This window comes from Canis lupus, chromosome 16 (genome assembly GCF_003254725.2).
Source record: "Canis lupus dingo isolate Sandy chromosome 16, ASM325472v2, whole genome shotgun sequence".
Lineage (NCBI taxonomy): Eukaryota > Metazoa > Chordata > Mammalia > Carnivora > Canidae > Canis > Canis lupus.
Window position 1 is genome coordinate 9,523,365 of NC_064258.1, and position 17,706 is coordinate 9,541,070.

At 37.5% G+C, this 17,706-nt stretch overlaps 1 protein-coding gene across 3 annotated transcripts in view; it reads right to left on the reverse strand.

Annotated features, from left to right (window-relative positions):
* The window catches only part of TTC26 (tetratricopeptide repeat domain 26), a 52,695-nt gene that overhangs the window by 13,011 nt on the left and 21,978 nt on the right, over window positions 1-17,706 (reverse strand). For all 3 annotated transcript variants that reach the window (XM_025433859.3, XM_025433858.3, XM_035699954.2), the window contains 7 exons: window positions 13,752-13,826; window positions 7,790-7,892; window positions 6,297-6,352; window positions 4,925-4,978; window positions 3,529-3,592; window positions 1,326-1,414; window positions 1,029-1,112 (listed from right to left, as the gene is read on the reverse strand). In XM_025433859.3, the coding sequence (XP_025289644.1) occupies window positions 1,029-1,112; window positions 1,326-1,414; window positions 3,529-3,592; window positions 4,925-4,978; window positions 6,297-6,352; window positions 7,790-7,892; window positions 13,752-13,826 (525 nt within the window). The remainder of the gene's footprint in view (window positions 1-1,028; window positions 1,113-1,325; window positions 1,415-3,528; window positions 3,593-4,924; window positions 4,979-6,296; window positions 6,353-7,789; window positions 7,893-13,751; window positions 13,827-17,706) is intronic.

A 17,706-nucleotide genomic window follows, 5' to 3' on the forward strand; every position in this document is an offset into this window, starting at 1 on the left:
TAATGCTGTTTCATGATCTGAGGACTGATTATTTGGGTACGTTCACTTTAAAAAATCATCAAGCTGTATACTTTTGTGTTGCTTTTATAAAATATATCAGAAAAAGGAAAACGTTAATATGATTATAAAATCTGTTGGTCTATTCACGTTATACTTTTTATTTTTTATTTTTTTAAGGATTTTATTTATTTACTCATGAGAGACAGAGGGAGAGAGAGAGAGAGACAGAGGCAGAGACACAGGCAGAGGGAGAAGCAGGCTCCATGCAGGGAGCCCAATGTGGGACTCGATCCTGGGTCTCCAGGATCACACTCTGGGCTGAAGGTGGCACTAAATCGCTGAGCCACCTGGGCTGCACACATTGTACTTTTTTTTTTTTTTAATTTTATTTATTTATGATAGTCACACAGAGAGAGAGAGAGAGAGAGAGGCAGAGACACAGGCAGAGGGAGAAGCAGGCTCCATGCACCGGGAGCCCGACGTGGGATTCGATCCCAGGTCTCCAGGATCGCGCCCTGGGCCAAAGGCAGGCGCCAAACCGCTGCGCCACCCAGGGATCCCTGTACTTTTTTTTTTTTTTTTGTACTTTTTAATGTAACCTAACAACATAAGAACTTTTCATAATCCTTTGCCCTTGAACATTTTATTTCAGTAAGAAAAAGATAGCAATGTTTTTCTTTTTATTATTTTTTTCAGTTTTTAAATTCCAGTTAGCTAACATACAGTGTAATATTACTTTCAGGTGATTTAGTGATTCAACACTTAACATACAACAGCCAGTGCTCAGCAAAAGTGCCCTCCATAATCCTCATTCCCCATTTAGTCCATCCCCCACGTCTTCCCTCCAGCAACCCTCAGTTTGTTCTCTACAGTTAAGAGGTTTCATGGTTTGCCTCTCTCTTTTTTTTCTTTCCCCTATGTTCATCTGTTTTGTTTCACTCTGGAAAACAGTATAGAGGTGTCTCAAAAAGTTAGATAACAATGTTTTTAAATAGAATCATTCAAATGCATCAAAAGCATGTACCCACCTCTTCACCCTCGCTGGTATTGCCTGTTGCAGCTTTGGCTTGGGCATAATTAAAGTTAAAGATGTCATCATTGTAAAAGTAACTCTGAAAAACATCCCAAGAATAGGTCACATTGAGTATTAACATAGAATATATAACATATCGGTTATACTGGGTAAACTCAAAGATAATCGTAAGGAATTAGCAGACACCATCAATGCCATTGTAGTAAAAGGGCCATCTCTAAAACTATCTTACTTCTGACACATTATAAATAGTATTTGGTAGACAAACTCATCTAGAAACTTCTATACTGACCTTAAATGAGTTGAGGTAAATCAAGACATCATCGAATTGCTTAAGCAGAAAGAAACAAGAAGCCATGCACTGCCTCCCAGGTATTGTATCTGAAATGGAATAGGAAAAGAAACCAGGTAAATTCATGAAACTGGAAGTTCTCTTAGCTAAAATTTGAGTTACTTTATAATTTAGAGATAGGAATGTATTCCAAGACATTTTTCAAGACTATGAAATTATAGTTTCTATTCAGTGGACAAAACCTCAGCATAATGGAGGTCACAGTACTTGAGAGTAGCCAATAATCTCTCGGGGCTAACTTACAGACTCCAGAAAAACACACACCTTGCAGTCTACAATATTCCTCAGATTTTTTTCCAGAGCTTTGAGTCTTTCACACACTCTGACATATGCACATTCAATTAACAGAGCTTAGTCTCCATCATCACTCATCTAAGACAGCCTAGCACTTCAATGGAGAAAATAATTTGCCATGGAACCATCTGATCCTGATCCTGACCAACTTTCTGTGTTAGCGGATTCCTGTTTGAGATAGAGAATTAGTATAATGCCCACCCTTGCCACTGGCACTCCTGTTTGTTCTTGCTCTGTTCAATTTTTTCCCCATAGCACTTATTACGGCATATATACCATATAATCTCTTTATTTTGTTTATTGTCTGTCCCACTAGACTGTATGCTCTACAAGGATGGAGGACTTGTTTCTTTTGTTTACTACTATATCCCCAACACCTCAATAAATTTTTGTGCATGAACGAATCAAATGAAGAAAGGAAATATTATTCAATAAATGGTTTTAGTGAAATATTTGAAAGAAAATGAATATCCAGGTGCTAAAAATATTTAACAACTACTGTTGTTCACCACAAATACTGTTCATCAGAATAGATGCTGGCCTTAGACAACTAGTACAAACAGCCATATTGGTTCATACTGGCTAACCACCAGCCCTTTTAATAACCCTTTCTGAAATCTTACAATCTTGACTGATGAAGTCAATATTTTAATAATGAAAATGAAGCAACAAAACTACTGATGGGAAATATAAGTAAAGATTATATAACTGTGGGGGTACAAAAGCACTTTTGAAGCTAGAAACCAATGTAAAATATCATTATAAAAAGATAAGCTTAAATAAGATTTAAATATTTTTCTATGTGAAAAAATACGGTAAGCAAAATTAAAAGGCAAATGACCCACTGGAAAAAATATCTATGGGGCAGCCCCGGTGGCTCAGTGGTTTAGCGCCGCCTTTGGCCTGCGGTGTGATCCTGGAGACCTGGGATCGAGTCTCATGTCAGGTTCCCTGCATGGAGCCTGCTTCTCCTTCTGCCTGTGTCTCTGCCTCTCTCTCTCTCTCTCTGTGTGTGTGTCTAAAAATAAATTTAAAAAATCATGAATAAAATCTCTAAAAAAATAAATTGAATAAATATTCTTTAAAAAAAAGAAAAAATATCTATGACATGATAAAACTTGAATATATAAAGAGCTCTTGAAAAATCAGTAAAAGTTAACATTTCAAATCAAAAACAGAATCAAACTTTAAAAACTCTCATGAAGGAGATCCCTGGGTGGCTCAGTGGTTTGGCGCCTGTCTTTGGCCCAGGGCGCGATCCTGGAGTCCCAGGATGGAGTCCCACATCGGACTCCCAGCATGGAGCCTGCTTCTCCCTCCTGTGTCTCTGCCTCTCTCTCTCTATGTCTATCATAAATAAACAAATCTTTTTTTTTTAAAGATTTTATTTATTTATTCATGATAGTCACAGAGAGAGAGAGAGGCAGAGACACAGGCAGAGGGAGAAGCAGGCTCCATGCACCGGGAGCCCGACGTGGGATTCGATCCCGGGTCTCCAGGATCACGCCCTGGGCCAAAGGCAGGCGCCAAACCGCTGCGCCACCCAGGGATCCCAATAAACAAATCTTTAAAAAAACAAAAACAAAAACAAAAAACTCTCATGAACTAAAGATTACATTCATTCTCTTCTATTTATATAATTTCTCATCCCACCTTAGCTGAAATGTTGAGAAGAGCTAACCCAACATTGTCTTCTGTGTCTCTCCCACAGGACTTCCTACTTGATACTTCTATACTTTGCTTTCAAGCCTGACAGATGTATCCTGGGACAGAAACTCAAACTTCACCAGTCAATATATGACCAACTCCAATTATGAATTATGTGAATGAGTACTGATTTCAGACATACCACACTCACTCGCTGACCCTCCCACCAGCTGGAAGAACTGCTGGGCAATTTTCATATGGTCCCTCTGAAAAACAAAGCAGAGCTGAGATAGCTGGTAGAAACTGAAAATATTTTATTTGTATTAAACTTTAGGATTTTAAAATATTTGCCAGGACTTAACATATACTCTCATTTTAAATCCTCTCCCAAACAAACTAATTCTAATTAGTGTAAGCAACTAGAAAATTATAACCTGAAACTAAATTAAAACCTACCCTGGGTCACATAAAAAAGAAGAAAGAAAAATCCAATCCCCAAACTCTATCCTAAAAGCAACTTCATTAAATGAATTCATTTATTTAGTCATTCATTCACACATTCAACAGATACTTATTGCTCTTTTATCACACATCAGACCTCATGGTAGGAGCCACGGTTATAAAAAGGAGTATTAATTCAAAACACTCATTCACTTACTCAATAACTATTTACTGCCTACCCACTATATGAGGTGTTGTAGAGTGAGCTAGAGATAAAAATATTTATTTATATCCCCTCCGTTCCCAGAAGAACTTAATGTGCCATATTCAGAAAAGAACTTAATTTTAAACAGTGTTTTGATGTTTAAAAAAGTATTTGCCAAAAAAACAATTATCCCCATTTTATAGATGTCAAAATAATAGATAAGAGGTGTGCAAGGCTAACCAAACACACTGGAAATAAGAATGAAGCTGTGCAATGTTTTGTAGTTGTTATTAGATATAAACCTTGTTTAAGGGACCCCTGGGTGGCTCAGCAGTTGAGTGTCTGCTTTCAGCTCAGGGCGTGATCCTGGAGTCCTGAGATCGAGTCCCACATCAGGCTCCCTGCATGGAGCCTGCTTCTCCCTCTGCCTGTGTCTCTGCTTCTCTCTCTCTCTCTCTCTGTGTATGTGTGTCTCTCATGAATAAATAAAATCTTAAAAATAAATAAACTGCTTAAAAATTGGGTATTTAAAAGATGAAGCAGCATTAAAGCTTTCTCTTTGTCTTTAAATAACAGAATTATTTTTATTTTTATTTATTTTTTAAAATTTTTTAAAATTTTTATTTATTTATGATAGTCACAGAGAGAGAGAGAGGCAGAGACATAGGCAGAGGGAGAAGCAGGCTCCATCACTGGGAGCCCGATGTGGGATTCGATCCCGGGTCTCCAGGATCGTGCCCTGGGCCAAAGGCAGGCGCCAAACCGCTGCGCCACCCAGGGATCCCCAGAATTCTTTTTATAATGGAATCTGCATTGGGAGATATGGAGAAAGAAAAGGAAATTCAGATGAGCCTATTTGTAAGCTTATTGCTGGTGGAACTTTAATATTCATTTTGATCTTTTCCACACACTATAACTGCAAACTATAGATTACCAGTAATTTCACACTCACCGAACCCATTTCCTGGCCAAGGGCCGCATTGACCACTCCTTTGAGGATATACTCCTGGCAACATGGAAATAATACTAATGAATTTCCAAAGAATGTGTAGCTACAAGATCTCTCTCAAATTAATTTCAATTTGATGCTTTATATATATTATCAAAAGTTACCCAGAGTCACTTTTCTCTGTTCCATCTCTGGCTTGAATGAATTAGGAGACTTTCATTTGGTTTTTAGGAAAGTGACCATATAACAGAATTCACCATATTTGTAAATTCACAGTCTTAAGCAGAAAAACTTAGTGGAAACTTCGAGAAGTTAAGTTTTATTTCAACTCAGTGGAAAAAATTAACAATAAAATATTTACATAATAGTTTTTATCAGTTTATTAGCTACTACCATTCTTTGTGACCACATCATATATATTATTTTCCCTTTCCAATCAAATAATAACTTTTGTTTGCTAATACTCTTTTTCCTAAAAAATAAAAAGTATCCTCTGATCTCCATTCGTAAGGTATGCTCTCTTGTGGAGCCCTGGGGTCTCACTTCTATCCCTTTCAGACTTGGTTCTATTAAATATTAAATGTAAATATTAAATAGACACCTTCCTTAGCAGCTTTATTAATTTTTTATGTAAGAAAAAAAAATTTTTTATGTAAGTACTATTTCTATTTAAGAAGGCTCATAAAATGAGCAGTAGAAAAGATGCTGAAGCTTTTAATACACCTGAGAAATATACTTGTTTAGATTTCATAGGGCCTAGAAACATTTCAGTCTTTCATTCAGTAAGTGTAATGTCTGTTACATGCTTAGTGTACATGGTGTTGGAAATACAAACAGGCAGACGCCCTGACTGCAAAGAACTAACAATCTAGTAGAGAAGAAAGACAAGTTACAATTATACTAGTGAAATAAGTTTCTATATCTTGTTTATGTATCTTGTATCTAGATTTCAGTTTTTTCAAAACTCATCCCTTTGGAGGAAATGACCACATACAAGGGAGCTTAAAAATATTAAAAAAGGGACTCCTGGATGGCTCAGTGGTTGAGTGTCTGCCTTTGGCTCAGGGCGTGATCCCAGAGTTCCAGAATTGAGTCCCATATTGGGCTCCCTGCATGGAACATACTTCTCCCTCTCCCTGTGTCTCTACCTTCTCTCTCTGTCTCTCATAAATAAATAAATAAAATTAAAAAAAAAAACATTAAAAAAATCCAGAATATTCATTCTCATCGAAAGTCTCACAGGACATTCCTAGATCAATATATATGGTCTTTCCCAAGATTCTACAAGCTGGAAGCTTGTCTAATATGACTTCCCACTACCTTTCTGAAATTCTTTCAACATAAGTAGGTTAGTAAAAAACACATTTTCAAATACCTGAGGAGTAGTAGGTTCCAAATCCTTAATTAAGTTATAAGCTTCTTGTACATCATCTGAAATACAAGAAATAAGTAGCTAGACTAGTCTGTATTCCAACAAACTGCTCTGAAACAGTCCTGAAAAGGTAAGATCCTTTAGTATTCAAATGTTCGTGGGAAGTATGATTTGTTCTATCTGTCTTCTAACTCTCCATCAAGTTCAATGTGGAGTAATTATCCTAAAGATAACCAAATATCTTAGGAAACCTGTAAGTTATGAGGCACCTACAAAAATTCTCAAGAATATGGACTGAGTATTATATAGCAATGGCATTGTAATTCTATAAGTAAAACGACCAATTTTTTTTAAAAGACAATATAAAGTATGTGACAGGAAGTCTGGGATTTGCTTTAAGACGTTTTAGCAGTAAAAAGGGACAGGGAGAATGGATGAATGAATGGCAATATTTTGAAGACTGTTTGAAACTGAAATTATTATTTAGGTGTTCATTTTGGGTGTTTTGACTATTTTGCTTAGAATTTGAAAAATTTTGCAATAAAAATTAATTTATAAAATATAAAAGATATTTAATTCTTGTCCAAATGCCTATTTCTTTGTGCTTATATATCAAATAGAACTGTTTGCAAGTTCATGTTCTTATTTTAATAAACACTCACATTTTCCGGATGCCTGGGTGGCTCAGAGGTTGAGCGTCTGCCTTTAGCTTAGGGCATTATCCTGGCCCCGGGATCAAGTCCCATATCGGGCTCCCTGTGAGGAGCCTGCTTCTCCCTCTGCCCTGTGTCTCTGCCTCTCTCTCTCTCTCTGTCTCTCATGAATAAATAAATAAAATCTTTAAAAAAAAAAAAAACACTCACATTTTCCTCGATGAGGAATATGTTGTCTGGTTGTTTTTTACCATGTTTTCTACCTAAAAAGGCCCACACTGTTAGTACAAGGCCCATGACAGTGCTACCACCAATGCATGGTAGCTACTCTCCTATACTCAAAACTGTTAGATCGAAGACTGCTTAGGCATATGTCTAACATTTTTAACCTTACTTAGGGGCAGTGAATACCACATTCTCTTTGAATCATAATATTTCTCATAAGAAACTGGAAGTACAAAGAAACAGAAAGGCAGACAACCAAGGCAAATAAAAAATAGTTGATAAAAAAGACTCAAGAAAATGTAGATGTGCACTATAGGTAGGGAAACACCAGAAAAAGAACCACAAGAAAGGGGAGGGGGAAACAGTACAAAAATTGAAATAGAAAAAAAAAAAACTGAAATAAAATGGTTAGAGAACAAAAAGACAGAAAAAGAAGAGGAAAAAAGAAAAACAGAATGAGGGAAAAGGTTGGAAGCAAGAGAAGAGGAAAGAGAGGATAAAGAGAAAAGATACAACAAATAAGCACCAATAAATTTGTTCCCTCCTATGAATTTCAGCTAGAGATTAGATGTTCTAAAATATCTCATTATAAGCAAGACCAAAACAAATTATTCTTACCTTGACGAAGGTAGTAAATCACTAAGTTTAACCGAGCTTCAGGAATGACATCAACCAGAGGAGGCAAAACCTGCAAAGCCCCTTCACCTCCTCGAAAAACCACCTAGAGATAGATAGAGTGAGTCTGTTATTATGGCAATAAGTATGAATACATTTATTGGTGGAAATGTTTAATTAAGGAGATACAACTTATAACTGGGCACTCAGTTATTCTTTGAAAGGTTGAATATATTTCTGAAGTTCTCAGTATACACATGACCTTGACCCCATTGAAAACAAGCTATTTATTAAAATTATAAGAAACAGAATAAAGGCATAAGCCTATTATACATTTCCTTTTCACAAGAACTGCAGAAAACTCTTGTAGTACCCAAAAATTAATAATAAAACTTTTTTCTAGACAGATAATCTGTATCAAAAACTCCACAAAGGGCAGCCCGGGTGGCTCAGGGGTTTAGTGCAGCCTTCAGCCCAGGGCGTGATCCTGGAGACCAGGGATCGAGTCCCACATTGGGCTCTCTGCATGGAGCTTGCTTCTCCCTCTGCCTAAGTCTCTGCCTCTCTCTATCTCTCTTTCTCTGTGTCTCTAATGAATAAATAAATAAAATTTTAAAACAAAACAAAACAAAAACTCACAAAGGGGGGGCGCCTGGGTGGCTCAGTTGGTTAAGCATCCAACTCTTTTTTTGTTTTTAAGATTTTATTTATTTGAGAGAGACAGACAGAGACAGAGACCCCAACCCCGGGGGAGGGGCAGAGGGAGAAGCAGACTCCCCGCTGAGGGAACCCAACATGAGGCTCCATCCCAGGACCCTGAGATCATAACTTGTGCCAAAGGCAGAGGCTTAACTGACTGAGCCACCCAGGTGCCCAAGTATCCAACTCTTGATTTTGGCTCAAGTCATGATCTCAGGGTTGTAGGATGGAGCCCCACATCAGGCTCTGCTAGTCATGGAGTCTGCCTGGGATTCCCTCTCTCCCTCTGGTCCTCCCTGCTCACTCTCTCTTTCACTAAGAACAAATAAATGAACAAACTCCATGAAGGAATTTATATAACTTTTCCGAGCCTGTTTCCTCATTTCTAAATAGTGCTGATAATGTCTACCTTTCAGGATTATTATGATTGAATGAGTTAAAGTGGGCTAAATGTGTGGTACATAGTAGGTAACATTTAACTCAGTAAATACTCATTAGCACCTACTATATGCCTGGGATTGTAGCAGGCACTGGGATTACAGCAGGAATGGATCACTCCCTTGTCACTACATAGGCTATACTCAAGTGGGGAGAGAGCCTCACACTGCAAACACGTAAGTATATTGTCACACGACAGTAAATGCTATAGAGATGAGCTAAAACAAAAATACCATTCAGAAAGGCAGTTTTGTGTGCTGCTATGTACCAAGAGCCTAGCACAGTGTCTGGCAAAGAGCAAGTTGTTTCACAAATAAATATATAGAAATCAAGGCCATCAGGCATGAACTACCTAATCTCTCTTTTGTAACTCAAAAATATCTACTTGGTCATCATCTTTCATGATTCTTCCTTGTCTGAGATTTTCCCTTCTTTTGCCAAGATTCTTTTACCTGTTTTCTTGATATTGTGATTTAAAAAATAATTCCAGTATAATTAATATACAGTGTTATATTAATTTCAGGTGTACAATACAGTGATTCAACAATTCTATACATTCCTCAGTGCTCATCATAAGTGCATTCTTAATCCCTATCACCTATTTCCCCCATCCCCCCACCAAATCCCCTCTGGTAACCATTGGTTTGTTCTCTATAGTTAAGAGTCTGTTTTTTGGGTTGTCTCTTTTTTCTTTCTTTGTTTCTTAAATTCCACATGAGTGAAATCATAGGTTATTTGTGTGTGTGTGTGTGTGTGTGTGCGTGTATATATATATACATATATATATATGTATATATACATATACATATATAAAACCTCTTCTTTATCCATTCATCTATTGATGGACATTGGGTTGCTTCCATATCTTGCCTCTGTAAATAATGCTGTGATAAACATAGGGATGCGTGTATCTTTTTGCATTAGTGTTTTCATGTTCTTTGGGCAAATACCCAGTAGTGGAATTACTGCATCACATGGTAATTGTATTTTTAATTTTCTGAGGATCCTCCTGTCTTCCAGAATAGCTACATAAGTTTGCATTCCCACCAACAGTGCATGAGAGTATTTTTTTCTCCGTACCCTTGCCAACATTTGCTGTTCGTTGTGCTTTTGATTTTAGCCATTCTGATAGGCAATGAGGTGACATCTCATTGTGGTTTCGATTTGCATTTCTCTGATGATGCTGGGAAGTGATGTTGAGCACCTTTTCATGTGTCTGTTAGCCATCTGTATGTGTCTTCTTTAGAGAAATGTCTGTTTATGTCTTCTGCCCAATTTTAAATTAGATTATTTGGGTTTTTACTCAGCCATTAGAAACGACAAATACCCACTATTTGCTTCGACAAGGTGGAGACCTGGAGGGTATTATGCTGAGTGAAATAAGTCAATTGGAAAAGGACAAACATTATATGGTCTCATTCATTTGGGGAATATAAAAAATAGTGAAAGGGAATAAATGGAGAGGAGAGAAAATGAGTGAAAATATCAGTGAGGGTGACAAAACATGAAAGACACCTAACTCTGGGAAATGAAGGGGAAGTGGGTGGGGGGTTGGGGTGACTGGGTGATGGGCAATGAGGGAGGCAGTTGGCGGGATGAGCACTGGGTGTTATGCTATATATGTTGGCAAATTGCACTCCAATAAAAAATTTTTTTAAAAAAGATTTTTGGGGTTTTTTTGGTGCTGAATTGTAGAAGTTCTCTTATTTATTTATTTATTTATTTATTTATTTATTTTATTTTTTTTATTTTTTTTAAAGTAGGCTCCATGCTGTGTGGAGCCCAAGGTGGGGCTTGAACTCATGACTCTGAGATCAAGACCCAAACTGAGATCCAGAGCCAGACACTTAATCAACTGATCCACCCATGTGCCCCGAGTTGTTTAAGTTCTTTATACATTTTGGATACTAACTCCTTATTGGATATGCCATTTGCAAATATCTTTTCCATTCAATAGGCTATCATCTTTTTGTTTTGTTGTTTCCTTGGCTGTGCAGAAGCTTTTAATTTTGATGTAGTCCCAATAGTTTAATTGCTTTTGTTGCCCTTGCCTCAGGAGACATATCTAGAAAAATGTATGGCTGACGTCAGATTACTACCTGTGCTTTCTTCTGGGATGTTTATGGTTTTAGGTCTCACATTTAGATTCTTAGCCCATTTGGAATTTATTTTTGTGTGTAGTATAAGAGAATGGTCCAGTTTCACTCTTTTACATGTAGCTATCCAGTTTGCCCAACACCATTTGTTGAAAAGACTTTTTCCCATTGGATATTCTTGCCTCCTTTGTCGAAGATTAACTGACCATATAATTGTGGGTCTATTTCTGGTCTATTTATTCTGTTCTGTTGATTTGCGTGTCTGTTTTTGTGCCAGTTTCACAGTATTTTGATTATTACAGCTTTGTAGTAAATCTTGAAATCTGCGTTTGGAATATCTCCAATTTTGTTCCTCTTTTTCAAGATTGATTTGGCTACTTGGGGTCTCATGTAGTTCCATACAAATTTAGGAATGTTTGTTCTACTTTTGTGAAAAATGCTGTTGGTACTTTGATAGGGATTGCATTAAATATGTAGACTGCTTTGGGTAGTATGGACATTTTGACAATGTTTGTTCTCCCAATCTGTAGATCTCAAAACTTTTTTCTTTTTATCTCAAAACTTTTAACTCGACCTGGATCTTGTTTCTCTATTAATTATTCTACCTTCATTAGTCCTGGTGTTACTTCTCAACTTTAAACATTCACAAGGGTTTTTGCTCTTTCTCTCGGCACCATCATTCTGCCTGGAGAGTGCCCTGTTTTTCCTTCCTTTCAATGCCACACTTCAAAAGTGCGTGGCTTACTGCTTTAACCTTATTGTTCTTCACTCCTTAAGTCTGTTCTTAGCACACTAGTGAACTTACCCTCACAAGTCATGAATTAATCCCTATGACCAATTCAATGGACTCTTCTGTCCTCTTGCTCAATGATGTGTCTGTAGTTTAGACACTGATGGCCATAGAATGACCACAAAAGCATGATTTACTAAATGCTTACTATATGTGCTAGATACTGTGCAAAGCATCTTATATACATTACCTCATTGAATCCTCACAAGAAAATAAGGTAGGTACTGTAATTTCCCCGAGGACACTGAGTCTCAACAATGCTAAGGGATTCACCCAAAGGTCCAAAGCTAGTACATGGTATAGCTTGATTTTGACTTTAAGTCTGACTACAAAAGCCAATGCTCAGAAAAATCATTTATATTGCTCAGTATATCTAGGCTTTGTTTTAAACTGTAAAAGTGGTATGTAATCATTGGGGAAAAAAACTTATATATGTAAGTTTTACAAAAGGAAAAAGGACAATTTGCATACTCTCACTTGTCTCTTTAATCCCACTTTCCAAGGCTAATCTCTATTTGCTAGCTGATATACCCCTTCTAATCATATATACATATGGTGGTTCTTTACTCTGGCTGTATATTATATCCACCTGGGAAAACTAAAGAAAAATATTGATAGCTAAGCCCTAGCCCAATCATTAAAAAATCTCTGGGGGGTGGAGCCCATGCATCATTATTTTTAAAAACCTCCCAGGTGATTAAAATGTGCAGTTGTAAATGGCATTGCATTATTTGGGTGCTTGTTCATCTCCCCTTTCTTGTCTTATCTGCTTATTCTCCTTTCTTCAGCTCCTTAAATACAGATGCTCTTTTGGGACCATCTTTTTCTCTGTTTTTAATCCTTATTTCCGTGTATAGTTGTCAAGACTGAAGCTATCACTTCTCTTATGAAACTCCTGAACCTACTCTCTAGTCTTGATCTCTCTTCAAGCTTGATTTCCAGACTACTCTCTCTAACACATCATTCTCCACAAAAATTTAAGTTGATAAACTAGACAAGAAGTGAAAAGAGGCAGAAGCTCATAAAACAAGCAATCCAGAGAAAATTATATCTGTGATGGAGGCCTGAATTAGAGAAGGAATGGAATAAATATAAGACTTTGCCAAAAAAGAATCAAGAGGATTAAGTGAACAATCAGGTATCAGATAAAAAGGAGAGGAGGGAGTCTAAAGCAGTTATGGTTTCATCATGGTACCAGGAAAACTAGTAGTAGAGAGGAATAGAGAAATCAGAAGGAAAAGGTGTAGCTATTATTAATACCATTTTCAGATGAGGGATCTGAAACTCAGCAATATTATGTGATTTTCCCAATGTCTACAGGTGTCTGAGTTGAAAGCAGTTGCTCTGTAACCACAATATTGCATGATCAATTAAACTTAATGTGAACATGATTTTACCTATGGCCATCATAATCCAGCCTTAAAACTGACTGCTTCTTCACTTTTTCACTAAGACCTTCTTTTTTCACTATGCCCCAGCACACACCTTCTGTTCTACTAAGCTTAGCATGCTCACACCCTTTCACATATGTCATTTTCGTTCAAACTCCATATCCTTGACTTCAACGAACCCTCTAAATCTCAGCCATCCTTCAAAGATGAACTCAAATTGGACTTCCACCAGAAAATCCTTCCTGTTTATTTTAACCCACAGGGGTTACATGTTCCCTGGTCTTTGCCAACAAAATGAACACTTGGACCTACACTACCTTGCACTTCTTTCTCAATGTTATATATGTATTACTGCCCTCCCAGTAAGGGTTTCCTTGAGGAAAGGATCTGATATCTGAAACTTAATTTTCTCTCCCCCATAGAAAGGAGGAGTCCACTTGGAGTAGAGAAGTATCTGCTACAATATCTCCCTTCATTCATCCATCTAACTGCTGTGATATTACTGAAGTAGGATAAGCTCAGTTCAGTCAAAACAGGAAACTGCTATTCACCAGATTGTGCCTGATGAGTTCTTTAGCAAATTCAAAGGAAGAAGAAGCGTTGTCCATCAAGCTTTTGAGTTCTGCCTGAAATGGAAAAAGGAAAGGCTTAGGAAAATGACAAGTATATAGTTATTATACCACATATTTGCAGAATGTTTTATAGTTTATGAGAAATTTAACATGCCATTTCATTCATATTTCATCTGTTCCTCAGGACTCTTACAGTCAGTGTGATTTTTAGCCTCATTTTACAGATGAGAACATTGGGGCTTATAAACAGTAAATGATGTGAACATTACAACAAGTGGCAAGTTTGAAACTGGTAAGCCTAAGTCTGAAGGCTCCTACTTAATCTTTTCTTAAGAGTCAAAGGTGATAAAGGAACTAAACTTTTGACAACTGAGGTTGATTCTTAAATCTGACCATTCTACCTATATCCTAAATTCTCATAGTACCTTCTTCCTGCTGCTTTGGCCTTTATTTACATAGCAAAATTAAAATATTTTCTCCTATTACTTATTAGACCTATCAGATCTCTTCTGTATTCTCTTACCCCCTTAAATCCCCATAGAACAAATGCTCCGCCATTTCCAGCATCTTCACTGACACCCTAGATTCACTTACCCTACCTCATCTTTCTTATTCCTACCTTGCCTATCTATAATTTTGAGTAATCTTCCTCTCCTCTTTTTCTACTTTCATCAGCTAGGCAGCTAAACTTCTCAGGATAAAATAATTAAATTCTTGATTGTTCTCACTAACCACTACAAACTTGTTTTACTAGTCTCATATGAGATTGCACATCTACCTCAGCAACCTTTTTATTAATCCCTTTTCTTGTCCACAGCAGCAATTTCCAAAGTGTTCAATAATATTAGACTAGATCAGCAGTTTTCAAGCTTTTTGATCTCAGGGTCTCTTTTATAATCTTAAAAATTATTAAGGATCCCAAAGAGCTTTTGTTTATACGGGCTATAGTCCACATAAATAGCCCATAGTACAGTATATACTGTATTAGAAATTAAAACAGAAATTTTAAAGTATTCAATTAATCAAAAATAATACTATGGGATGCCTGGGTCCCAACTACTCAGCGGCTGGTCGTCTCCTGTGGCTCAGGGTGTGATCCCAGAATCTGGGATCGAGTTCCAAATTGGGCTCCTTGCATGAAGCCTGCTTCTCCCTCTGCCTGGGTCTCTGCCTCCTGCCCTCTCTCTTTGTGTCTCTCATGAATAAATAAATGAAATATTTAATAATAATAATAAACTTACTACACATTAACATAAATATTTTTCATTTAAGGAAACTGCATTTACAAAACAAAAACTTAGAAGAGTAGTACTGCTTTGTATTTTTGGAAATCTCTTTAATGTTTGGCTTAAAAGATTAAAAGACAGTGTTTGTATCTGCATTTGATATATTTTAAAATTATGCTGTCTCTAGAAAGCTTCACTGCACACTTGAGCAAATGAAAGTGAAAAGACAAAATCTTATAGTATTATGAGGACAGTTCTGATTTCAGACAGGGCCAGCCAGAACCAGGGCTGAGCCAAGTGAGATGCCTAGGGCATAGAATTTAAAGCAGCACTCCCTACAGATGAAAAGATGTTCAACATCATTAGTCATTAGAGAAATACAAATCAAAACCACAATGAGATTCCACTGCACGTCCAACGGAATGGTTAGAATAAAAAAGTCAGATAATACCTGCTGGCAAGGATATAGAGAAACTGAATTCCTATACACCTCTGGTGGGAATATAAACTGGCATAGCTACTTTGTAAAATGGTCTGACAGTTTCTCAATTAAATACAGAGTTCTAGGGCAGCCCCGGGGGCACAGCGGTTTAGCGCCGCCTGCAGCCCAGGGCATGATCCTGGAGACCCGGGATCGAGTCCACATCGGGCTCTCTGCATGGGGCCTGCTTCTCCCTCTGCCTGTGTCTCTGCCTCTCTCTCTCTCTCTCTGCATCTCTATGAATAAATAAATAAAATCTTAAAAAAAAAATACAGAGTTCTATATAACCCAGCAATTCCACTCCTAGGCATATACCCAAGAGAAATGGAAACATGTCCAACACATATCCAAAAACATGTACATAAATGCTTATAACAGTATTATTCATAATAGGCCAAAAGTGGAAATGACCCAAATGTCTATCAGCTAGTGAATAGAAAAATAAAACGCAGTGATCCATACAGTAGTAGAGTATTATTTGGTCATAAAAACGAATGAAGTACTAATACAGGCTACAACATGATGAACTTTATAAACATTATGCTAAGTAGTCATAAAAAGTTCACATATTATATATTACTTTTATATGAAATATCCAAAATTGGCAAATCTACAGTGAGAAAGTAGATTCGCAATTGCTTGGGCTAGGGGAATGGAGGGCCAGGGTTGATGGGGTTTCTAAGGGGCATGGAGTTTCTTTTTCTTTCTTTCTTTCTTTCTTTCTTTCTTTCTTTCTTTCTTTCTTTCTTTCTTCCTTTCTTTCTTTCTTTCTTTCTTTTTTTTAAGATTTTATTTATTTATTCATAGACACAGAGGCAGAGACACAGGTAGAGGGAGAGGGAGAAGCAGGCTCCATGCAGGGAGCCCGACGTGGGACTCGATCCCAGGTCTCCAGGATCACACCCCAGGCTGCAGGCAGCGCCAAACCGCTGCGCCACCGGGGCTGCCCCTGGAGTTTCTTTCTGAGTTGATGAAAATGCTCTAAAACTGTGGTGGTGGGATCCCTGGGTGGCGCAGAGGTTTAGCGCCTGTCTTTGGTCCAGGGTGTGATCCTGGAGACCGGGGATTGAATCCCACGTCGGGCTCCCGGTGCATGGAGCCTGCTTCTCCCTCTGCCTGTGTCTCTGCCTCTCTCTCTCTCTCTCTGTGCCTATCATAAATAAAAAAAATAAAAATAATAAAAAAAAATAAAAAACTGTGGTGGTGATTGCAATTATCTGTGAATATACTAAAAACCAATGAATTATACCCTTTAAAAGGCTGAATTATAGTCTGTGAGTTATATTTCAATGAAGCTATTAAAAAATAAAACTATAGAGCAGCCTCAGTGGCCCAGCGGTTTAGTGCCGCCTTCAGCCCAGGGTGTGATCCTGGAGACCCAGGATCGAGTCCCACGTCGGGCTCCCTGCATGGAGCCTGCTTCTCTCTCTGCCTGTGTCTCTGCCTCTCTCTCTCAATCTGTGCCTCTCATGAATAAATAAATAAAATTTTTAAAAAATAAAATAAAACTATAAATAAAAGATATGGGTCATCTTATCCATGTTAGAGTGAAAAATGACCTTTCCAAAAGCATGACACCAATGATAGAAACCATGTAAGAAATAATCTATATGAAACATATCCTTTTCCATTCAAATTTTCTGTCCTTATATTTAAAACATATATTAGGGTTTTGTCTTCTCAATCTAATTTGCCAATCTTTGTCTTTTAATTGAGAAATCAAACCTTTTAGATATAATTATAGGGGTGCCTGGCTTGCTCAGTCGGGGGAGCATGCAATATCTTGGTCTTGTTTGAGTCCCATGCTGGGTGTAGAGATTACTTAAAAAAATATTGAAAAAAATAAATATAACATAATTACAGATAATTTGGATTTGAAAAAGGGTAAAACAATAAGGCTTTTATTTTATTTTTTAAAAGATTTTATTTAAAAAAAAAAAGATTTTATTTATTCATGAGAGACACAGAGAGAGGCAGAGACATAGGCAGAAGGAGAAGCAGGCTCTTGGCAGGGAGCCTGATGTAGGACTCGATCCCTGAACCCAGGATCCTGCCTTGAGCTGGAGGCAGATGCTCAACCACTGAGCTACCCAGGCGTCCCTATTTTATTTTTTTAAAGATTTTGGGCAGCCTGAGTAGCTCAGCGGTTTAGCGCCACCTTCAGTCCAGGGCCTGATCCTGAAGACCTGGGATGGAGTCCCACCTCAGGCTCCTGGCATGGAGCCTG